The following is a 25,661-nucleotide window of genomic DNA, read 5'->3' on the forward strand; positions in this document are numbered from 1 at the left end:
CACAGTGTGAGAATTTTTAAAGTGCCAGCTCCCAATTACTACCTACTATTTCCCCATTGTAACTACACTCCAGTGGCCCCTAGTGGATGAAGGAGAAAAATAGCTCAGTCAAAGGTGTCACCCAGACATCAAACTTAGAGAGCAGAGGAGTGCCATCCAGGACAAGATGGATGACAGGATGTGACTAGAGCAGTGGTTCTCAAACTGTGTGCCGTGGCTCCCTGGGGTGCCTCAGGACACTTGCAGGGGTGCCTTGGATTGATGGTCCAGGACCAATTAAAATTATTTATGTTAAATGTAATAGGCAAAACCAGTGCTGGTGCCTGCCAATCCTAAAATATGTGGACAAACAGAAGCAAATCTTATCCCTCACCACACAATAGAACCTAAGGATGACATATAAACACAATTTGCTTAATTGAATATTTCTTTCCAAATTTCTCAATAAGAAACTTTTGGCCTTGGGGTGCCGTGAAAATAATTCTGATGCTCTAGTGAGCCCCGTGATTCAAAAAAGTTTGGGAACCTCTGGACTAGAGTGAGGACTGGGTTAATGGATTGTGGTATAAGTTACAGTGATTCATAGATAATCACGTCAAACTGTTCCATACAACAGTCTTAGTATAGGTATGCCTTTTATTATGACCGACAAATCTTTTTTTCTTTGCATGTTACTTTTATTATTTATTGTATTACAATATATTTCTATGAGCTAAACACCTATGTAGCATACAAATGTTTTTAAAATGCTACAAGACTTAAAAAGAGGACACATATATAGTGACATCAATACAGTTATACAGACGGACATATGAAATATAAACACTAAAGATTCAGACACCTTACAAGAGTAAACTTAATGACATGCAATACAGCAATTAGAAATTAAAAAAATGATAAAAAATTATAATAGTTCACAGTGTGTCAGCGCAAACCTTCATATATCTTGAAGCCTTCTTATATGGAAAGAGAATTTCTAAGAGAGATTAACGTAGTCTCCATATCAGGGGCGGGGAAAAATCTCTGTTTAATGATATTTAAAATTAACACTTCACAACACTAATTGTAGCGTTTCACCCGTGCAATTGTGTGTGGCTTATCTGGTGTTTAACAAAAGTGGATTTCTTTGCAAAGCATTTCCCACACTCAGAACATAAAAACGGTTTCTCGCCGGTGTGAGTTCTCTGATGGTCAACAAGATTCGATTTCTGTTTAAAACATTTGCCACAGTCAGCGCAGGAAAACGGCTTCTCGCCCGTGTGAGTTCTCTGGTGAATAACCAAGATGGATTCCTGCGTGAAGCACTTGCCGCATTCCGAGCAAGGGAATGGCTTCTCCCCCGTGTGAATTCGCTGATGTTTAATATAACTTGATTTCAACCTGAAACGCTTCCCACACTCGGGACACGGAAACGGCTTTTCGCCAGTGTGAAGTCTCTGGTGGTGAATGAGACCCGATCTTTGCTTAAAGCATTTCCCGCAATCGGAGCACGAGAATGGCTTCTCATCCGTGTGAATTCTCTGGTGAATAACCAGGATGGATTTCTGTGTAAAACATTTCCCACATTCGGAACAGGGAAACGGCTTCCCCTCAGTGTGAGTTCTCTGGTGTTTCTCAAGACTGGCTTTCTGCGTAAAACATTTCCCACACTCAGCACAGGGAAACGGCTTCTCTCCTGCGTGAAGCCGCTGATGGTAAACCAGATTTGTCTCTTGTGTGAAGCATTTCCCACAGTCAGGACATCTGAAAGGCTTCTCACCTGTGTGCACTCTCTGATGTTTAACAAAATCGGATTTCTGGGCAAAGCACTTTCCGCACTCAGAGCACGGAAAGGGCTTCTCACCTGTGTGAATTCTCAGGTGGGTTTTCAGCTTTGATCTGTGTTTAAAACATTTCCCACACTCTGAACACATAAAAGGTTTCTCAACGGTGTGTTTTTTATTCTGAGGCTGTGGGGAGAAACCGGAGGCGCAGCCAGGGCAGGACAACTTCTCTTTCCCTCCTGCATGGACAGTGGCTTTCTGTATAAAATGCCTTCCGCACACAGAACATGAAAATGTTTTTTCTCCAGTGTGCACTCTCTGATGTATAACGAGACCCGACCTCTGGGTAAAGCATTTGCCGCAGTCAGTACACGAAAATGGCTTCTCGCCTGTGTGAATTCTCTGGTGTTCCGCGAGAATTGATTTACGTGTAAAACATTTCCTGCAGTCAGAACATGAAAATGGTCTCTCGTCTCTATGAGTCCTCTGATGCCGTGATAGCGCTGCATTCTGGGTAAAACACTTGTCACATTCAAAGCACGGAAATATTTTACCACCTGTGCTTGCCGGGCTACGTGTAACGATATCTGAATTACCAGATGAAAGATCCTCATGTATGGATATAGAGCGAAATGATGTGTCGAGAACTGGACGTGCATTTGTGGTAACAGTAGAATCATCTGCTTTACAATCGGGAGATAAAATAAGATGACCCTCTGAGATATTCCTGAAGCTACATCCACCTGCATGGGATAAATTAATTGAAATTGTATTAAGACTTTTTATAATTGGGCTCAGTCGTCTATATTATACCACCGGTATAATCAATGGTGGGTAATGTCGTGAGGCGTAGTGTTCAGCGGGTATTATGGGTAATGTCACATGATGTCTCTTGACAAAAGGTCAGTGACTGGGGACTATGAATAAAGATCAGAACGAAATAGGTATGACAAACACCAGAGAGTGTGGGAAGGAGACTGAGAAAAGACAAAATGCAGATGCGCACTCTATAGTACCAAGCACTGCTAATCAGAATAATTATAATGAGCTCTGCAATCTAACATAGAGCAAAATTGAGGTGCTTAGTATAATTTTTGGCCAAAAATATATGGGCCCACCAACCATGACCAGGTGACCTCATCTGGTGGGTCCCTAACACTAAGGTTCAAGTCCCAGGCCAGCACAAGCCAACCGCCCCCAAGGCATCACACAAGTGAGAGGTTTAAGTGTTGAAAAGTGTTAAATAAGTATCAGCAGCTATGTGTTAAGAGTGTTATTTAAGTGAAAGGTAATAATTGGGATGTTAACATTTTTTACATGAGTAAAATAAATAATCAGGTACTAAAAAAAGTGCTAGATTGTTACAATATTATGCCCTAAAGCAGCCAGGCCACTCCAACCCAGGGGGCCCCGCGTCCCAAACTCACCTCTACAACTTACAAATTGTATACATTTATTCAGGACTTAGCAATCATAGTGCCTTTTCCAATATGCAGTCTGTAAATGCCAGAGATCACATAGCTGCTGCTGCTCCTTACTTATGTGACACTTTTCAACACTTAAACCTCTCACTAGGGTGATACCTTGGGGCGGCTAACTTGTGCTGGCCTGGGGGTTCCCGTGCCCTGGACTTGAACCTTAGTATTAGGGACCCACCAAATGGTTGCGGTTAGTGGGCCCTTATTTTTGGCCAAAAATTATGCTAAGCACCTCAAATTTGCATCTGCATTTTGTATTTTTTTGTGTGTGGAACTACAAGTCTCAGCATGATAGCACCTCTTATTATATTTGGAATTAGGGTGTGCAGTCCAAACCCACTTCACCATCATATGTGGGGAGGAAACTGGTCAGATCTCTGGGCTGGTAACACACAGTGACATGATGTGAGGGAGAGAGCAGGAGTATAATAGGAGCTGATGGCTCCTGATGTATGAGCTACACCAGAGTGTGGGGAGGAGACTGGTCATATCTCTGGGCAGGTAACACACAGTGACATGATGTGAGGGGGAGAGCAGGAGTATAATAGGAGCTGATGGCTCCTGATGTATGAGATACACCAGAGAGTGTGGGGAGGAGACTGGTCATATCTCTGGGCAGGTAACACACAGTGACATGATGTGAGGGAGAGAGCAGGAGTATAATAGGAGCTGATGGCTCCTGATGTATGAGATACACCAGAGAGTGTGGGAAGGAGACTGGTCAGATCTCTGGGCTGGTAACACACAGTGACATGATGTGAGGGAGAGAGCAGGAGTATAATAGGAGCTGATGGCTCCTGATGTATGAAATACACCAGAGAGTGTAGGGAGGAGACTGGTCAGATCTCTGGGCAGGTAACACACAGTGACATGATGTGAGGGAGAGAGCAGGAGTATAATAGGGGCTGATGTCTCCTGATGTATGAGATACACCAGAGAGTGTGGGGAGGAGACTGGTCAGATCTCTGGGCTGGTAACACACAGTGACATGATGTGAGGAGGAGAGCAGGAGTTAATAGAGGCTGATGGCTCCTGATGTATGAGATACACCAGAGTGTGGGGAGGAGACTGGTCAGATCTCTGGGCTGGTAACACACAGTGACATGATGTGAGGGGGAGAGTAGGAGTATAATAGGGGCTGATGGCTCCTGATGTATGAGATACACCAGAGAGTGTGGGAAGGAGACTGGTCAGATCTCTGGGCTGGTAACACAGTGACATGATGTGAGGGGGAGAGCAGGAGTATAATAGGGGCTGATGGCTCCTGATGTATGAGATACACCAGAGAGTGTACGGAGGAGACTGGACAGATCTCTGGGCTGGTAACACACAGTGATATGATGTTACGGGGAGAGCAGGAGTATAATAGGAGCTGATGCCTCCTGACTCCCCCACTGGGCAGATACTTTGTCCTCATTAGTCTGTAGTGACAGAGGAGGGTGTAGTATATGATATTACTGTAGTCACAGAAAAAATTAGAATATGGTCTGTATTTGGTGCTTATTACTGACCTGTGCTGATCTCTGTAGGGATTTCCTCCTCTTTAATCGTCACAGCTATCTCTTCATCCTCATCTTTTATTTCTTCTTTAATGATAATATTAAAATCACTGAGGTGTTCGCCCTAGATGTTTCATAAAATATCAATATCAGCAATGGTTGCAAGATACATAGCGGTTACAGGATGGAATGGGATTACATTGCAGATAAATATGTAGAGATCCCACTAGAAATGCTGGCATGCAAACAAGGTGAAATAAAAACAGGATAATGATCTGTAGGAAACTATTAGTCAATACACAGAGGTTTAACGCTAATACACAATTGTTTGATCATGGAAAAGTATGTAAATAATAATAACTAGATGATTAACAAATACTAGGAAGGTTTCCCATTGGTGGAAGTGCTTGGAATGCATGGGCTCAATCAGGATGAAAACAAAGTAAGAGTATTCTTGATTTTAACTGAACACAAACTCTATACATAGTGTGAGCATTGTACATTTCAGTTCATGAGGGCAGCCATGACAGTCACATAGCTTAGAAGCTTGGTGCAGCGTAGACATGGGTGGTTTTGTAATATAGATCACGAGACAAGGACTGACTACTCAAGCCGTACCCTTCGGCTTACACCCCCGTCCCCATTGTGCTGTTAAACGGCACTCCCAGAAAATGGGAGCGGAACGCCCTGTGTTGTCTAGAAAGCTTGCCATGCCTGCTTTCGAACCCACTCCCAAACGGCCGCAGTGCGTCTTCCAGGCTGTGGCTTTGGGGAACTGCCAGAGATCTCACAGTAGAAGGCCATATAGATCCTGAACATGCGCCGCTCTTCCAACATCGGAGTAGTACACATACCATCGGGTCCTTAGGCTCTAAGTAAATAAATACTAACTCTGAACATATAGCAGGGACGCTGCAATTATTATATTACAGCCTACATAGCAGACATATGCCATGTATTACAGGCCAACCCTCTTGGAATCCCAATGGATCAAAGTCCGAACGCTGAGGTTTCCAAATTCTCTCCTACTACCAACATGGCAACGGCCTAACCCAGGGCACTCAGTGGGTATGGACCAGCGCACAACCAGCGGAGATCTGGGGCTCAAAATGACCTTTTAATCTTACAATTCATCTGTGGGATGCTCCTGGACAGTCCAGCAGGAATTGTAATTACCAACCTTGGCGCTGTTTTCTGGACACCCCTATATACACTGCTCAAAAAAATAAAGGGAACACTTAAACAACACATCCTAGATCTGAATGAATGAAATATTCTTATTAATTACTTTGTTCTTTACATAGTTGAATGTGCTGACAACAAAATAACACAAAAATTATCAATGGAAATCAAATTTATTAACCCATGGAGGTCTGGATTTGGACTCACACTCAAAATTAAAATAAGAATTTACTTACCGATAATTCTATTTCTCGGAGTCCGTAGTGGATGCTGGGGTTCCTGAAAGGACCATGGGGAATAGCGGCTCCGCAGGAGACAGGGCACAAAAAGTAAAGCTTTAGGATCAGGTGGTGTGCACTGGCTCCTCCCCCTATGACCCTCCTCCAAGCCTCAGTTAGGATACTGTGCCCGGACGAGCGTACACAATAAGGAAGGATTTATGAATCCCGGGTAAGACTCATACCAGCCACACCAATCACACTGTACAACCTGTGATCTGAACCCAGTTAACAGTATGATAACAGCGGAGCCTCTGAAAAGATGGCTCACAGCAATAATAACCCGATTTTTGTAACTATGTACAAGTAATGCAGATAATCCGCACTTGGGATGAGCGCCCAGCATCCACTACGGACTCCGAGAAATAGAATTATCGGTAAGTAAATTCTTATTTTCTCTATCGTCCTAGTGGATGCTGGGGTTCCTGAAAGGACCATGGGGATTATACCAAAGCTCCCAAACGGGCGGGAGAGTGCGGATGACTCTGCAGCACCGAATGAGAGAACTCCAGGTCCTCCTCAGCCAGGGTATCAAATTTGTAGGATTTTACAAACGTGTTTGCCCCTGACTAAATAGCCGCTCGGCAAAGTTGTAAAGCCGAGACCCCTCGGGCAGCCGCCCAAGATGAGCCCACCTTCCTTGTGGAATGGGCATTTACATATTTTGGCTGTGGCAGGCCTGCCACAGAATGTGCAAGCTGAATTGTATTACACATCCAACTAGCAAAAGTCTGCTTAAAAGCAAGAGCACCCAGTTTGTTGGGTGCATACAGGATAACAGCAAGTCAGTTTTCCTGACTCCAGCCGTCCTGGAACCTATATTTTCAGGGCCCTGACCACATCTAGCAACTTGGAGTCCTCCAAGTCCCTAGTAGGCGCAAGACACCACAATAAGCTGGTTCAGGTGAAACACTGACACCACCTTAGGGAGAGAACTGGGGACGAGTCCGCAGCTCTGCCCTGTCCGAATGGACAAACAGATATGGGCTTTTTTGAGAAAAAAAACACCAATTTGACACTCGCCTGGTCCAGGCCAGGTCCAAGAGCATGTTCACTTTTCATGTGAGATGCTTCAAATCCACAGATTTGACTGGTTTTAAACCAATGTGTTTTGAGGAATCCCAGAACTACGTTGAGATCCCACAGTGCCACTGGAGGCACAAAAGGGGGTTGTATATGCAATACTCCCTTGACAAACTTCTGGACTTCAGGAACTGAAGCCAATTCTTTCTGGAAGAAAAATCGACAGGGCCGAAATTTGAACCTTAATGGACCCCAATTTGAGGCCCATAGACACTCCTGTTTGCAGGAAATGCAGGAATCGACCGAGTTGAAATTTCTACGTGGGGCCTTCCTGGCCTCACACCATGCAACATATTTTCGCCACATGTGGTGATAATGTTGTGCGGTCACCTCCTTTCTGGCTTTGACCAGGGTAGGAATGACCTCTTCCTGAATGCCTTTTCCCTTAGGATCCGGCGTTCCACCGCCATGCCGTCAAACGCAGCTGCGGTAAGTCTTGGAACAGACATGGTACCTGCTGAAACAAGTCCCTTCTTAGCGGCAGAGGCCATAAGTCCTCTGTGAGCATCTCTTGAAGTTCCGGGTACCAAGTCCTTCTTGGCCAATCCGGAGCCATGAGTATAGTTCTTACTCCTCTACGTCTTATAATTCTCAGTACCTTAGGTATGAAAAGCAGAGTATGGAACACATACACCGACTGGTACACCCACGGTGTTACCAGAACGTCCACAGCTATTGCCTGAGGGTCTCTTAACCTGGCGCAATACCTGTCCCGTTTTTTGTTCAGACGGGACGCCATCATGTCCACCTTTGGTAATTCCCAACGGTTTACAATTATGTGGAAAACTTCCCCATGAAGTTCCCACTCTGCCGGGTGGAGGTCGTGCCTACTGAGGAAGTCTGCTTCCCAGTTTCCATTCCCGGAATGAAACACTGCTGACAGTGCTATCACATGATTTTCCGCCCAGCGAAAAGTCCTTGCAGTTTTTGCCACTGCCCTTCTGCTTCTTGTGCCGCCCTGTCTATTTACGTGGGCGACTGCCGTGATGTTTTATCCCACTGGATCAATACCGGCTGACCTTGAAGCAGAGGTCTTGCTAAGCTTAGAGCATTATAAATTTACCCTTAGCTATATTTATGTGGAGAAAAATCTCCAGACTTGATCACACTCCCTGGAAATTTTTTCCTTGTGTGACTGCTCCCCAGCCTCTCGGGCTGGCCTCCGTGGTCACCAACATCCAAAACTGAATGCCGAATCTGCGGCCCTCTAGAAGATGAGCACTCTGTAACCACCACAGGAGAGACACGCTTGTCCTTGGATATAGGGTTATCCGCTGATGCATCTGAAGATGCGATCCGGACCATTTGTCCAGCAGATCCCACTGAAAAGTTCTTGCATGAAATCTGCCGACTGGAATTGCTTCGAAGGAAGTCACCATTTTTTTACCATGGCCCTTGTGCAATGATGCACTGATTTTAGGAGGTTCCTGACTAGCTCGGATAACTCCCTGGCTTTCTCTTCCGGGAGAAACACCTTTTTCTGGACTGTGTCCAGAACCATCCCTAAGCACAGGAGACTTGTTGTCGGGATCAGCTGCGATTTTGGAATATTTAGAATCCACCCCTGCTGTTGTAACAGTATCCGAGATAGTGCTACTCCGACCTCCAACTGTTCCCTGGACTTTGCCCTTATCAGGAGATCGTCCAAGTAAGGGATAATTAAGACGCATTTTCTTCGAAGAAGAACCATCATTTCGGCCATTACCTTGGTAAAGACCCGGGGTGCCGTGGACAATCCAAACGGCAGCGTCTGAAACTGATAGTGACAGTTCTGTACCACGAACCTGAGGTACCCTTAGTGATAAGGGCAAATTTGGGACATGGAGGTAAGCATCCCTGATGTCTCGGGACACCAGATAGTCCCCTTCTTCCCGGTTCGTTATCACTGCTCTGAGTGACTCCATCTTGATTTGAACCTTTGTAAGTGTTCAAATTTTTTTAGATTTAGAATAGGTCTCACCTAGCCTTCTGGCTTCAGTACCACAATATAGTGTGGAATAATACCCCTTTTCTTGTTGTAGGAGGGGTAATTTAATTATCACCTGCTGGGAATACAGCTCGTGAATTGTTTCCCATACTGCCTCCTTGTCGGAGGGAGACCTTGGTAAAGCAGACTTCAGGAGCCTGCGCAGGGGAAACGTCTCGACATTCCAATCTGTACCCCTGGGATACTACTTGTAGGATCCAGGGGTCCTGTACGGTCTCAGCGTCATGCTGAGAGCTTGTCAGAAGCGGTGGAACGCTTCTGTTCCTGGGAATGGGCTGCCTGCTGCAGTCTTCTTCCCTTTCCTCTATCCCTGGGCAGATATGACTCTTATAGGGACGAAAGGACTGAAGCTGAAAAGACGGTGTCTTTTTCTGCAGAGATGTGACTTAGGGTAAAAACGGTGGATTTTCCAGCAGTTGCCGTGGCCACCAGGTCCGATGGACCGACCCCAAATAACTCCTCTTCCTTTATACGGCAATACACCTTTGTGCCGTTTGGAATCTGCATCACCTGACCACTGTCGTGTCCATAAACATCTTCTGGCAGATATGGACATCGCACTTACTCTTGATGCCAGAGTGCAAATATCCCTCTGTGCATCTCGCATATATAGAAATGCATCCTTTAAATGCTCTATAGTCAATAAAATACTGTCCCTGTCAAGGGTATCAATATTTTTAGTCAGGGAATCCGACCAAGCCACCCCAGCTCTGCACATCCAGGCTGAGGCGATCGCTGGTCGCAGTATAACACCAGTATGTGTGTATATACTTTTTATGATATTTTTCCAGCCTCCTGTCAGCTGGCTCCTTGAGGACGGCCCTATCTATAGACGGTACCGCCACTTGTTCTGATAAGCGTGTGAGCGCCTTATCCACCCTAAGGGGTGTTTCCCAACGCGCCCTAACTTCTGGCGGGAAAGGGTATACCGCCCATATTTTCTATCGGGGGGAACCCACGCATCATCACACACTTCATTTAATTTATCTGATTCAGGAAAAACTACGGTAGTTTTTTCACATCCCACATAATACCCTCTTTTGTGTTACTTGTAGTATCAGAAATATGTAACACCTCCTTCATTGCCCTTAACGTGTGGCCCTAATAAGGAATACGTTTGTTTATTCACCGTCGACACTGGATTCAGTGTCCCTGTCTGTGTCTGTGTCGACCGACTAAAGTAAACGGGCGTTTTAAAACCCCTGACGGTGTTTTTGAGACGTCTGGACCGGTACTAATTGTTTGTCGGCCGTCTCATGTCGTCAACCGACCTTGGCGCGTGTTGACATTATCACGTAATTCCCTAAATAAGCCATCCATTCCGGTGTCGACTCCCTAGAGAGTGACATCACCATTACAGGCAATTGCTCCGCCTCCTCACCAACATCGTCCTCATACATGTCGACACACACGTACCGACACACAGCACACACACAGGGAATGCTCTGATAGAGGACAGGACCTACTAGCCCTTTGGAGAGACAGAGGGAGAGTTTGCCAGCACACACCAAAAACGCTATAATTATATAGGGACAACCTTATATAAGTGTTTTCCCTTATAGCATCTTTTTTATATATTTCTAACGCCAAATTAGTGCCCCCCCTCTCTGTTTTAACCCTGTTTCTGTAGTGCAGTGCAGGGGAGAGCCTGGGAGCCTTCCCTCCAGCCTTTCTGTGAGGGAAAATGGCGCTGTGTGCTGAGGAGATAGGCCCCGCCCCTTTTTCGGCGGCCTCGTCTCCCGCTCTTAACGGATTCTGGCAGGGGTTAAATATCTCCATATAGCCCCCGGAGGCTATATGTGAGGTATTTTTAGCCAAAAATAGGTTTTCATTGCCTCCCAGGGCGCCCCCCTCCCAGCGCCCTGCACCCTCAGTGACTGCCGTGTGAAGTGTGCTGAGAGGAAATGGTGCACAGCTGCAGTGCTGTGCGCTACCTTAAGAAGACTGAGGAGTCTTCATGCCGCCGATTCTGGACCTTCTTCTTGTTTCAGCATCTGCAAGGGGGCGGCGGCGAGGCTCCGGTGACCATCCAGGCTGTACCTGTGATCGTCCCTCTGGAGCTAATGTCCAGTAGCCAAAGAAGCCAATCCATCCTGCACGCAGGTGAGTTCACTTCTTCTCCCCTAAGTCCCTCGTTGCAGTGATCCTGTTGCCAGCAGGACTCACTGTAAAATAAAAAACCTAAGCTAAACTTTTCTAAGCAGCTCTTTAGGAGAGCCACCTAGATTGCACCCTTCTCGGCCGGGCACAAAAATCTAACTGAGGCTTGGAGGAGGGTCATAGGGGGAGGAGCCAGTGCACACCACCTGATCCTAAAGCTTTACTTTTTGTGCCCTGTCTCCTGCGGAGCCGCTATTCCCCATGGTCCTTTCAGGAACCCCAGCATCCACTAGGACGATAGAGAAAAGTGGATAAACACACTACAGGCTGATTCAACTTTGATGTAATGTCCTTAAAACAAGTCAAAATGAGGCTCAGTAGTGTGTGTGGCCTCCACGTGCCTGTATGACCTCCCTACAACGCCTGGGCATGCTCCCGATGAGGTGGCGGATGGTCTCCTGAGGGATCTCCTCCCAGACCTGGACTAAAGCATCCGCCAACTCCTGGACAGTCTGTGGTGCAACGTGGCGTTGGTGGATGGAGCGAGACATGATGTCCCAGATGTGCTCAATTGGATTCAGGTCTGGGGAACGGGCGGGCCAGTCCATAGCATCAATGCCTTCGTCTTGCAGGAACTGCTGACATACTCCAGCCACATGAGGTCTAGCATTGTCTTGCATTAGGAGGAACCCAGGGCCAACCACAACAGCATATGGTCTCACAAGGGGTCTGAGGATCTCATCTCTGTACCTAATGGCAGTCAGTCTACCTCTGGCGAGCACATGGAGGGCTGTGCGGCCCCCCAAAGAAATGCCACCCCACACCATTACTGACCCACTGCCAAACCGGTCATGCTGGAGGATGTTGCAGGCAGCAGAACATTCTCCTTGGCGTCTCCAGACTCTGTCACGTCTGTCACATGTGCTCAGTGAGAACCTGCTTTCATCTGTGAAGAGCATAGGGCGCCAGTGGCGAATTTGCCAATCTTGGTGTTCTCTGGAAAATGCCAAACGTCCTGCACAGTGTTGGGCTGTAAGTACAACCCCCACCTGTGGACGTCGGGCCCTCATACCACCCTCATGGAGTCTGTTTCTGATCGTTTGACATGCACATTTGTGGCTTGATGGAGGTCATTTTGCAGGGCTCTGGCAGTGCTCCTCCTGTTCCTCCTTGCACAAAGGCGAAGGTAGCGGTCCTGCTGCTGGGTTGTTGCCCTCCTACGGCCTCCTCCACGTCTCCTGATGTACTGGACTGTCTCCTGGTAGCTCCTCCATGCTCTGGACACTGCGCTGACAGACACAGCAAACCTTCTTGCCACAGCTCGCATTGATGTGCCATCCTGGATGAGCTGCACTACCTGAGCCACTTGTGTGGGTTGTAGACTCCGTCCACTAGAGTGAAAGCACCGCCAGCTTTCAAAAGTGACCAAAACATCAGCCAGAAAGCATAGGAGCTGAGAAGTGGTCTGTGGTCACCACCTGCAGAACAACTTCTTTATTGGGGGTGTCTTGCTAATTGCCTATAATTTCCACCTGTTGTCTATTCCATTTGCACAACAGCATGTGAAATTGATTGTCAATCAGTGTTGCTTCCAAAGTGGACAGTTTGATTTCACAGAAGTGTGATTGACTTACATTGTGATTGTGTTGTTTAAGTGCTCCCTTTATTTTTTTTGAGCAGTATATATATATATATATATATATATATATATATATATATATCCCCCCTCGGGTTCCATCCCCCCAGAGAAGATATAAATCCCTCCTGCTGCAGGTGATCTCTAAGTTCCCGTAGCCGCACAGCATTCTGGGGATCGATTCCGGCTGTGATGCAGAATCACTGTGCAGAACAGATTTCCTGATCTAAAGTCGGGGCAGCGCGGTCACCTGTAATGCCACCTTGTCAGCTGAAGCACTTCTGGTCTCGGTTACATGACACATGACGTAGTCCGGCAAGTGGTTAAGGAATTTTGCAGTTTTAGCAAACAGCTTTTAGTTAAGGAACACAGATTCTAAGTGCCGCCAGCATTCTGCACAGCAGGAGGTCCCAGCAAGTCTTAACCTAGTATTTGTTTCTGATACCCCACTTTTGTCACATAGGCTGTGAGAGTCCTTTTTACAAATATAACCCCTATCCTGCTTGCTATATACTCCCACTAACACAGCGTACTACCGCTCCGTCCATCTCCGAGGGATGGCTGTAGTGAGACTTCTGTGCGCAGCTGGATCTCATCCCTGCACCACAAACCCCACATCATGTCAAAGCTTATGGCAGCAGCCAGGTCCAGATTAACAATGGGGAGGGTGGGACTACAGCTCCAGGGCTCCACATAAAATTTAGGCCCATCATCATGGCACACGATGGCCATAAATCTAAGTATTATTACTGTATTTCAGGGTTTCTCATAAAACGCTGCAATTTTTCTACCTTTACGTTATTTACTCAGATAATAGGATTTTAATACCTACCGGTAAATCCTTTCTCTTAGTCCGTAGAGGATGCTGGGGATGCTTCAAGAACCATGGGGTATAGACGGGATCCGCAGGAGACATGGGCACTTTAAGACTTTAAAAGACGTTTCTCATACGTCCTAGAGGATGCTGGGGATGCTTCAAGAACCATGGGGTTTATACCAAAGCTCTAGAATGGGCGGGAGAGTGCGGATGACTCTGCAGCACCGATTGACCAAACAAGAGGTCCTCCTCAGCCAGGGTAACAAACTTGTAAAACTTTGCAAAGGTGTTTGAACCCGACCAGGTAGCAGCCCAGCAAAGCTGTAATGCCGAGACCCCTCGGGCAGCCGCCCAGGATGAGCCCACCTTTCTGGTAGAATGGGCCTTCACCGATTTCGGTAATGGCAGTCCTGCCGTAGAATGAGCCTGCTGAATCGTATTACAGATCCAGCGTGCAATAGTCTGCTTGGAAACAGGAGCCCCAATCTTGTTGGGAGCCCACAGGACAAACAGAACCTCTGTTTTCCTAATCTGAGCCGTTCTGGCGACATAGATTTTCAAAGCTCTGACCACATCGAGAGACTTCGATTCCGCCAAGGCGTTAGAAGTCACTGGCACCACAATAGGCTGGATTACATGAAATGATTAAACCACTTTTGGCAGAAATTGCTGACGAGTTCTCAACTCCGCTCTATCTGCATGGAAGATTAAATAGGGGCTTTTGTGAGACAAAGCCGCCAATTCAGATGCCCGCCTTGCGGCTGCCAAGGCCAACAACATGACTACTTTCCAAGTAAGGAATTTCAACTCAACCTTACGCAAAGGTTCAAACCAATGAGATCGCAGGAACTGCAACACCACATTAAGATCCCATGGTGCCACTGGGGGGCACAAAGGGAGGTTGGATGTGCATCACGCCCTTCACGAAGGTCTGAACTTCTGGAAGGGAGGCCAATTCTTTCTGAAAGAAAATAGATAAGGCCGAAATTTGTACTTTAACGGAGCCTAACTTTAGGCCTGCATCCACACCTGCTTGCAAAAAATGAAGCAAACGCCCCAGCTGAAATTCTTCCGTAGGAGCCTTCTTGGATTCACACCAAGACACATATTTTCTGCAAATACGGTGGTAATGCTTCGCCGTTACTTCTTTTCTAGCCTGAAGTAGTGTGGGAATTACTTCACTGGGAATACCCTTTCCGGCTAGGATTTGGCGTTCAACCGCCATGCCGTCAAACGCAGCCGCGGTAAGTTTTGATACACGCACGGTCCTTGCTGTAACAGGTCCTCTCGTAGAGGAAGAGGCCAGGGATCTTCTATGAGTAATTCTTGAAGATCTGGATACCAAGCCCTCCTTGGCCTGTCCGGAACAATGAAGATCGCCTGAACCTTTGTTCTTCTTATGATCTTTATCACCTTCGTAATGAGTGGAAGTGGAGGGAACACATAGACCGACTGAAACACCCACGGTGTCACCAGGGCGTCCACCGCTATTGCTTGAGGGTCCCTCGACCTGGAACAATATCTCTGAAGTTTCTTGTTGAGGCGAGACGCCATCATGTCTATTTAAGGAATTCCCCAACGACTTGTCACTTCTGCAAAGACCTCTTGATGAAGACTCCACTCTCCTGGATGGAGATCGTGTCTGCTGAAGAAGTCTGCTTCCCAGTTGTCCACTCCTGGAATGAAGACTGCTGACAGAGCGCTTGCATGTTTCTCTGCCCAGCGAAGAACTTTTGTGGCCATCGGCGCTCTGCTCTTTGTTCCGCCCTGGCGGTTTATATACGCTACTGCTGTTACGTTGACTGACTGAATCAAGACGGGCAGACCGCGAAGAAGATGTTCCACTTGCCGAAGGCCGTTGTAAATGGCCCTTAATTCCAGAATGTTTATGTGCAGACAAGCTTCCTGGCTTGACAATTTTCCCTGGAAATTTTCCCCCCGTGTGACTGCTCCCCAGCCTCGGAGACCTGCATCCGTGATCACCAGGATCCAATCATGGATCCCGAACCTGCGTCCCTCTAGGATGTGAGTGCTGTGCAGCCACCACAGGAGAGAGATTCTGGTCCTGGAAGATAGGATTATTTTCCGGTGCATGTGAAAGTGAGACCCGGACCACTTGTCCAACAGGTCCCACTGAGACACCCTGGCATGGAACCTGCCAAACTGAATGGCCTCGTAGGCCGCCACCATCTTCCCCAGCAACCGAGTGCACTGAAGAATCGACACTCTTGCCGGTTTCAGAATCTGTTTTACCATGTTCTGTATTTCCAGAGCCTTTTCCACTGGAAGAAAAAAACTCTCTGTAATTCTGTATCCAGAATCATACCCAAGAACGAAAGCCGTGTTGTCGGAACCAACTGTGATTTTGGCAAGTTTAGAAGCCAACCATGTTGTTGCAGAATTGTCAGGGAGAGCGTAACGTTGTTCAGTAATTGCTCCTTGGATCTCGCCTTTATCGGGAGATTGTCCCAAGTACGGGATAATTGTGATTCCCTGCTTGCGCAGGAGAACCATCATTTCCGCCATAACCTTGGTGAAAATCCTCTGAGCCATGGACAGACCAAACGGCAACTTCTGAAATTGGTAATGATAATCCTGGACAGCAAATCTCAGATAAGCCTGATGTGGAGGATATATGGGGACGTGTAAGTAGGCATCCTTTATGTCGACCGACACCATAAAATCCCCCTCCTCCAGACTGGAGATCACTGCTCGTAGAGACTCCATCTTGAATTTGAATTTTTTTAGATAGAAGTTGAGGGATTTTAGGTTCAGAATCGGTCTGACTGAGCCATCCGGCTTCGGGACCACGAACAGGCTCGAATAAAAGCCTTCCCCGTGTTGTGACGGGGGTACCGTGACAACGACTTGATTTTGACACAGCTTTAGTATTGCAGCGCATCCTACATCCCTTTCTGGAAAAGAAGCTGGCAAGGCTGATTTTAAAAATCGGTGAGGGGGCACGTCTTGAAACTCCAATTTGTACCCTTGGTCTACTATTTCTAATACCCAAGGATCCAGGTCCGAGTGCACCCAGACCTGACTGAAGAGTTGTAGACGTGCCCCCACCGGTGTGGACTCCCGCAGAGGAGCCCCAGCGTCATGCGGTGGATTTGGTAGAAGCCGGGGAGGACTTCTGCTCCTGGGAACTTGCCACAGCCTGTAACCTTTTTCCCCTTCCTCTTACTCTCGTAGCAAGGAAGGAAGACCCTCGTCCTTTTTTGTATTTATTGGGCCGAAAGGACTGCATTTGATAGTGGGGCGTTTTCTTTTGTTGTGCAGGAACATAAGGTAGGAACGATGACTTACCCGCGGTAGCAGTAGATACCAGGTCAGTGAGATCGTCACCAAACAAGACACTACCGTTAAATGGCAGAGACTCCATAGTCTTCTTAGAGTAGGCATCAGCATTCCATTGATGAATCTACAATGCCCTCCTAGCCGAGACTGCCATGGCATTGGCCCTTGATCCCAAAAGGCCAATATCCCTCGCAGCTTCCTTTAGATAGGCTGCAGCGTCCCTGATATGACCCAGTGTCAAAAGCACGCAATCCCTGTCCAGGGAATCCATATCAGATGACAAGTTATCTGGCCACTTTTCAATGGCGCTACTCACCCATGCCGATGCAACGGCAGGCCAGAGCAGCGTACCTGTAGTGACATAAATGGATTTTAGTGTATTTTCCTGCTTACGATCCGCAGGATCCTTTAGGGCTGCCGTGTCAGGAGACGGAAGCGCCACCTTTTTGGACAGACGCGATAGAGCTTTGTACAGCGTGGGGTTTGACTCCCACTTTTCCCTGTTCCCAGAGGGGAACGGATATGCCACCGGAATTCTCTTGGGAACCTGTGACTTCTTGTCAGGATTTTCCCAAGCTTTTTTAAAAAGAGCGTTCAGTTCATGAGGGAGGAAACGTCACCTCAGGTTTCTTTCCCTTAAACATGCAGACCCTTGTATCAGGAACAGCAGGGTCCGTGATATGAAATACATCTTTTATCGCCACAATCATATACTGAATACTCTTAGCCAGTTTTGGATGTAATCTGGCATCACTATAGTCGACACTGGAATCAGAGTCCGTGTCGGTATCTGTATCCGCTATCTGGGTAAATGAACGTTTCTGTGACCCCAGGGGGGTCTGAACTTGCGACAATGCATCCTGCATGGATTTTCTCCATGTCTGGTTCTGAGACTCAAATTTATTTAATCTCTTAATTAACCGAGCTACATTTGCATTCAAAACACTCAACATATTTACCCAATCAGCAGTCGGCGGTGCCGACATGGTCACTCCCACAGTCTTTTCTGTCCCCACACCAGCCTCCTCCTGGGAAGAGCACTCAGCCTCAGACATGTCGACACATGCGTACCGACACCCACAACCACACTGGGGCTATAGGGGACAGACCCACAACAAAGCCTGTAAGAGAGACACAGAGGGAGTTTTGCCAGATCACAACCCAGCGCCTATCCCGGTACTGAAACGATTAAAATAATGCCTCAGCCCTGTTAGCGCTTTTTATACTAATAAAACAGCACCAAAATACTTGCCCCCCCCCTGTTTTGCACCCGGTTACTTGTACAGCAGTGTAGGAGGTCAGGACCAGCGTCTCTGCAGCTCTGTGAAAAGAAAATGGCGCCGATTAGAGCTGTGAGGGCTAAGTCACGCCCCCTTAATGGCGCGCTTCAGTCCCGCTAATTTTCATATTCTTTATACTGGCGGGGATCTGGGCATAGTGCCAAAGCACTGTATTCCTCTTTTGCCAGGTATTTATGAGGTATTATGCTGCCCAGGGCGCCCCCCCCTGCGCCCTGCACCCTGTAGTGCCGCTGTGTGTGTGTGGGAGCATGGCGCACAGCGCGCCCGCTGCGCGGTACCTCAAAGACACTGAAGTCTTCTGCCGTCACTGAAGTCTTCTGATCTTCTCATACTCACCCGTCTTCTGACTTCTGGCTCTGCAAGGGGGGTGACGGCGCTGCTCCGGGAACGAGCATCTAGGCGTACCTAGCGATCAGACCCTCTGGAGCTAATGGGGTCCAGTTGCCTAAGAAGCAGAGCCTTGAAACTCACAGAAGTAGGTCTGCTTCTCTCCCCTCAGTCCCACGATGTAGGGAGCCTGTTGCCAGCAGGTCTCCCTGAAAATAATAAACCTAACAAAGTCTTTTTCTGAGAAACTCAGGAGAGCTCCTCAGTGTGCATCCAGTCTCACTGGGCACAGAATCTAACTGGCGTCTGGAGGAGGGGCATAGAGGGAGGAGACAGTTCACACCCCTATTAAAGTCTAAAAGTGCCCATGTCTCCTGCGGATCCCGTCTATACCCCATAGTTCTTGAAGCATCCCCAGCATCCTCTAGGATGTATGAGAAATTGGAGCCGACAGAATATGGGGTGTACACGCCCACCTGACACTGACCACACCCACACGACACTGGCCACACCCACACAGCACTAGCCACACCTCCTTCCACTTCCCACAATAGGCCCTTGATCATTTTCAGCCCCAGGCCCATGTGGCACTCAATCTGGCCCTGGCAGCAGCAAGATAAGACGGTAGAGAGAACTGGTTATAGACAGGCAGCCGACTATGGCATAATCGTTTGAGGCAAGAGCTATGTATAATGCACTAAAGAGTTTATATAGAATTTGATTATCTATAAGGTAGACGTTATAATTGCACAATAGAATCTATTAAAAAAAATAAAAGAGAGAACTCATGGTGATTTATACAAGTCTCTGTCTATCTACGTTCCCTCATTAGCCACCTTCTGCCCACAAGCCACCTCGCCAGTATTAATAATGGCTTTTCGAGCTGGGAATTTCAAAGTCTATGGGCCCGGGTGTCTGCCTGCCAGTACAAGCAAATGTTCCAGCTACCTGACAGTCCTGCGGGATACTGTGATCGTCGTCTGTGTGGTCCTGGTAGTAAGGAGAACACGGCGTCTCTGGGGTGTTTCTGTTACTGGATCCATCTGTAAGACACACGCAGTGACCGGATAAAGACATCACTTTGCTCGCTAAGAACACGTCCTCTCTGAAGCCAACAGAAACTCCGTAATACAAAACTAAATCACGCATTATAGAATGTGGTGTAACCCCAGCCAGCAGGAGGTTCCTCACTGCCCACCTATAAAGTGGCACTGCTGTGGATTAAGAGCACATGGAATCCATAGGTAGGCAATGTGTGCAACTCCAGCTGCTGTGGAATTACACATTCCAGAAAAGCCCTGCCACGGTTTCAGCCCGCCCAAAAGGAAAACTGTGGAAGGGCATGCTTGGATATGTAGTTCCCCAGCAGCTGGCCTGACGCTTGTCACCTACCCCTTGCACAGACACACCTCACATTTACCTGACCCAACAAAATATGGGGACCGATAACTTGGTTTTTGAATTCAACACTGAACAATGAGAGTCGCACAGAGATCTTGAACAGAAGAGAAAGGTCCGGTGATTGGAGACTTTGTGTGTGGAGCTCGGCCATGGAAACCTAACCCTTGGTGCTCCCGGAAAATAATTAATTTAGTGGTTATAACGGTCTAAGAGAACTTACTGCTTGGATATTGGAACATCTCATCGTTAAGGACTGGTTCTCCTAAGATTAGTGTAGTGTTCCTAATTATATCTATTCCACTTGCCGATTTGGCCTGACACTTTTGTCTTTCGATTCAAGGGGTTGATATAATAAAATATATGATTTTTATATACACATTCTTTGTGCTTTTTGGTCACGGTATAAGGAAAGACTACACGGGCCTGCATCACAGACCATTAGTCTTTAGGCAGTCATAGGTCACCGCAGATATAAATACAGACTAAAGTTCCAGTGCTGACGTTACTTCCTGAGGCTGCTGGTATCTCAACAGACCAGTTTTACATGCTGCAGTGCTCGTTGATTCCATTCTGTGATCTTGTGTGGTCTAGCACTTCTCGCCCGAGCTGCGGCCCCTTGCTGCCACTAGATACAGTGGGGCAAAAAAGTATTTGGACAGCCACCGATTGTGCAAGTTGACCCACTTAAAAAGATGAGAAAGGTGTGTAATTTCCATCATAGGTACACTTCAACTGTGACAGACTGAATAAAAACCCAGGAAATCACATTGTATGATTTTTAAACAATTTACTTGTATATTCTTGTGGAAAATAAATATTTGGACACCTACCAAGCAGCAAGGTTTCTGGCTCTCACAGACCTGTTACTTCTTCTTTAAGAAGCTCTTCTATCCTCCACTCGTTATCTGTATTAATGGCACCTGTTTGAACTGGTTATCTGTATAAAAGACACCTGTCCACACCCTCAAACAGTCAGACTGCTACCTCTCCACCATGGCCAAGACCAGAGAACTGCCTAAAGACACCAGGGACAAAATTGTAGAGCTGCACAAGGCTGGCAGACCCTCCAACATGACCCGCCCCACTAGGTACAAAATGCTCTGTTTCTGGACTTCCCTCTTAATTTATGATTTCCATCACCTGTGTTGAACTAGTTAAATGATAAGAAAGCTGTTTCTTCACAGGTGATTGCAATAATAAATTAAGAGGGAAGTCCAGAAACAGAGCATTTTGTACCTAGTGGGGCGGGTCATGTTGGAGGGTATGGGCTGGTATGAGCTACTCGACAACAGGCAAGCAGCTTGGTGAGAAGAGATCAACTGTTGGTGCAATTATAAAAAAATGGAAGATATACAAGATCACTGACAATCTCCCTCGACCTGGGGCTCCATGCAAGATCTCACCTCATGGGGTATCAATGATCTTGAGAACGGTGAGGAATCAGCCCAGAACTACACGGGGGGCCCTGGTCAATGACCTCAAGAGAGCTGGGACCACAGTCACAAAGGGTACCATTAGTAACACACTACGTCGTCATGGATTGAAATCCTGCAGCGCCCGAAAGGTCCTCCTGCTTAAGCTAGAACATGTCCAGGCCCATCTAAAGTTTGCCAGTGACCATCTGGATGATCCAGAGGAGGATTGGGAGAATGTAATGTGGTCAGATGAGAACAAAATCTAACTTTTTGGTATAAACTCCACTCGCCGTGTTTGGAGGAATAAGAATGGCATCCCAAGACCACCATACCCACTGTGAAGCATGGGGGTGGAAACATCATGCTATCGGGCTGCTTTTCTGGCAAAGAGAACAGGACGACTGATCCGTATTAAGGAGAGGATGAATAGGGCCATGTATCATGAGATTTTGGGCAAAAACCTCCTTCCCTCAGTAAGCGCATTGAAGATGGAACATGGCTGGGTCTTCCAGCATGACAATGACCCCAAACACACCGCCCGGGCTACTAAGGAGTGGCTCCGTAAGAAGCATTTCAAGGTCCTGGAGTGGCCTAGCCAGTCTCCAGACCTCAACCCAATAGAAAATCTGTGGAGGGAGTTGAAAGTCCATGTTGCCCAGAGACAGCCCCAAAACATGACAGTTCTAGAGAAGATCTGCATGCAAGAGTGGGCCAAAATACCTGCTACAGTGTGTGCAAACCTGGTCAAGAACTACAGGAAATGTTTGACCACTGTAATTGCCAACCAAGGTTATACTACAAAGTATTGAGTTAAACTTTTTGATTGTCCAAATATTTATTTTCTGCAAGAATATACAAATTAATAGTTTAAAAATCATAAGTTTTTTTCCCCAGATTCTGTCTCTCACAGTTGAAGTGTACCTAAGATGGAAATTACAGACCTCTCTCATCTTTTTAAGTGGGTCAACTTGCACAATCAGTGGCTGTCCAAATACTTTTTTGCCCCACTGTATTTCCGCTGTACATGCTGAGCTACTCAGATGCTAATAGAACTCAAACTGGAGCCATAGGTAGCACTTGGTCCACCTGGGAAGGCAGGGCCCCAGAACAGAGAGGGCTAACCTATACAAACGGGCCTATTTTTGGCCCAGCAGGTCTCACATCCCTATTCTACTGGAGTGACACAAATCTGTGGAATCTGTGGTTGGAAGATCTGGTCTGAGGAGGACACCAAAGTGACCAACATCCATACATGGATCATTTCTATTGGAAATCCAGGCTCTGCCAGGCTCCTACAGCTGTCGCTGGCACGCCACACAATTCCCAAGGCCCATGCTGCGTAGAAGACATGCCAAGAAGAAGAAGAAAAAAAAAGGTTCCCATCTAGTCTCCCACTGGGTGAACGGTGCCCTCTGTGAGCATGTCCTGATGACTGTGACATCCACACGCATCTCAGCATATACAGAAGCCATTGCAGGAATCAGCGCTGCCCGGCTTACGCACAGAACGCCCTTCACAGTCACTACTAGGAGGACGTACTCATGCACTCCTGCTGGAAGCTTATGTGGGGGGGAGTTGCCAAGCCTCCTGAGGGTTTAACAATCCACATATAATTTCCTAAGACCCCAGGTAGATGACAGGAAAGTCAAAGTCTATTCTGGACATAGTATGCATATATTGATTTGGACGGCTTCTAACTAATATGAGAATGTGGAGTATTATTTTTCTGCATTTAGTGATTATTACTCACCTGCGCTGTTATCTGTATGGATTCCTTCCTCTTTACCCTCCTGATCACCCATCACATACGTCTCTTCTTCTCCATCTATATCTTCTACTTTAATATCAATGAGGTCCTTATCCTAAGTAATCCACAAAGCAATAAGATAACATGGAATAATGTCTGATTTAATTAATTAAGATAATCAGAAAATTATCAGTGTGCAAAGGATTCACACGGCTTCGCTACGGATCATATAGTGTAGTCACATCTGTATTTTGGTATCTGGCGAGACCCTTGGTTCCACCTACCAGACCCTCCTGTGGGACACTGTGATTCTCCTCTGTATGATCCTGGGAATAAAGAGGACGGGGACATCTGTCTGGGGTATTCCTGTTACTGGCCCCATCTGTAGGAGACACACAGTGACTGAGTACATTGTATATATGTGATTATCAGATGATGTGTATCTAGGTGGCCCCATAGCTGCTCTCTCCATTACACTACATGACAGTCTCCTCTTACCCAGTGATGTGAGGGGCCGGTGATTCTCCATCATCACGTCCTTGTACAGACCCCTGTGTTCCTCTATATACTCCCACTCCTCCATGGAGAAATAGACAGTGACGTCCTCACACCTTATAGGGACCTGAGACACACAATGATACAGTCATGGTATAGTATAACCAATTAGTGAAAATATAGTGAAGGCAAACTATTTATCAGTATAACACACAGGCCTGAATATATGAGATAAATTATATATGAATAAAAATTATATACTTGAAATCATAGAACTATCCTCCTGGTTGGGGCATTTACGTCACCAGTACATGAGAAGTTGCAACGCTCTCTGGCTCAAGGGTATTATTACCAGCGCAGCGGTGCCTGAGCAATATCAGGCCCTGATGCCACCAAGTCCACATGTGAGAAATGTTGGTGCAGAGGATTCTGGGAGCACTAGACCAAAATTTGGCACTACGCAGTCTTTTTGAGTGACAGTTACCCTAGGCAACGAAAAAATATCTTGGGAGCCCTCTCCCCTTGCACCACCACCAGGGAACAGATGGAAAGCAATTAGGGTACAAAGAGCAGACAAGGCATGGGAAACAGGGATCACACAAGGGAGGGAATTAGGGACACCATGAAGAGACAGGAATGGAAGGACGCAAATAACACACAGAAGGAACATACAAAGGGAACAGGCAAACATGCAGCCCTTAAGCTGCTGTGGAACTACACATCCCAGCATTACCTGCCACCATTTTGCTATTAGGGCATGCTAAAACTTTGTATCAGGTTGTGCTGGGATGTGCAGTCCCACAGCAGCTGGAATACACCTGTTTTAAATTCCCTAACATATAAGCTCACACGCATATACACACGCTAGGGTTAAGTCTGTCAGAATCTGACCAGCCTACCAGTATGCGTTCAAACTGTGGGAAGAAATAGCGTCCCTGGAGGAAGTCCCTGAATATGCAGGGAGAACATATAAACACCACACAGATAGATCCCTGCGCACAGCACCTATAAAAGAAAAACAGGCATTAGAAGTCAGAGCAGTGGTCAGCCAGAAGCTGTGGCATTGCATTGTATTGTCTGTACCAGAGGTTCTCAAACGCGGTCCTTATGGGCACAAATGTCTGCTCCATCAGTATTATACCATGTATTACAGATTAGGAGACACCGGAGTCTGCTCCATATGTATTATAGCGTGTATGAGAGAATAACATTACGCAAACAAAAGACACAGGAGTCTGCTCCCTCTCTATTTTACCGTGTATTACAGATAGAAGACACCAGAGTCTGCTCCATATGTATTAAACCCAGTATGAGGGAATAATAAGACACCAGAGTCTGCCCCATCTGTATTATACAGAGTAGGAGGGAATAATATTAAAAAGACATCATATAATAACTTCAATACAGTATAATATAACATAATTACCCGCTGCCAGTCACATCAATCTCTCCTCTCACTCGGAAGATTTTTTTTTTCAACCACTTCCGCCCTGTGCGTTCCACCTGACTTCCGCCTTGTGCGTTCCACATGACTTTCCCTCTATACGTTTCACCTGACTTCCGCCTTGTGCGTTCCACATGACTTCCCCTCTGTGCGTTTCACCTGACTTCCGCCTTGTGCGTTCCACCAAACTTCCGCCATGTGCGTTTCATAGTTACAATACAATACTGCATCTTCCAGGATGCATTGCGGGAGCAACTATTTGCAGGGCATTCCTGCTGCTGTTGTGTAAATGTCCCAGCAAGCAAGCAGTCATGCTGAGACTTGTAGTTGTCCAGCAGCTGCCTCACTATGACTGATACTTCAGAGACAGCCACAATGGTTCTGTATATGTCATACATACCTCCCAAC

General features: G+C 46.8%; 1 protein-coding gene across 1 annotated transcript; it reads right to left on the reverse strand.

Annotated features, from left to right (window-relative positions):
- Positions 1 to 652: 652 nt before the first annotated feature.
- Positions 653 to 25,378, reverse strand: LOC134983633 (zinc finger protein 260-like). The gene is made up of 8 exons (XM_063949309.1): positions 25,236 to 25,378; positions 24,709 to 24,814; positions 23,813 to 23,936; positions 23,599 to 23,696; positions 23,318 to 23,429; positions 19,700 to 19,794; positions 4,753 to 4,864; positions 653 to 2,506 (listed from the first exon to the last, which is right to left on the reverse strand). The coding sequence occupies exons 1-8, from the start codon at positions 25,337 to 25,339 to the stop codon at positions 1,074 to 1,076; spliced, it is 2,184 nt and encodes a 727-aa protein (XP_063805379.1). The 5' UTR covers positions 25,340 to 25,378; the 3' UTR covers positions 653 to 1,073.
- Positions 25,379 to 25,661: the final 283 nt, after the last annotated feature.

The sequence above is a fragment of the Pseudophryne corroboree genome, assembly GCF_028390025.1.
Source record: "Pseudophryne corroboree isolate aPseCor3 chromosome 3 unlocalized genomic scaffold, aPseCor3.hap2 SUPER_3_unloc_2, whole genome shotgun sequence".
NCBI classification, from domain to species: Eukaryota; Metazoa; Chordata; class Amphibia; order Anura; family Myobatrachidae; genus Pseudophryne; species Pseudophryne corroboree.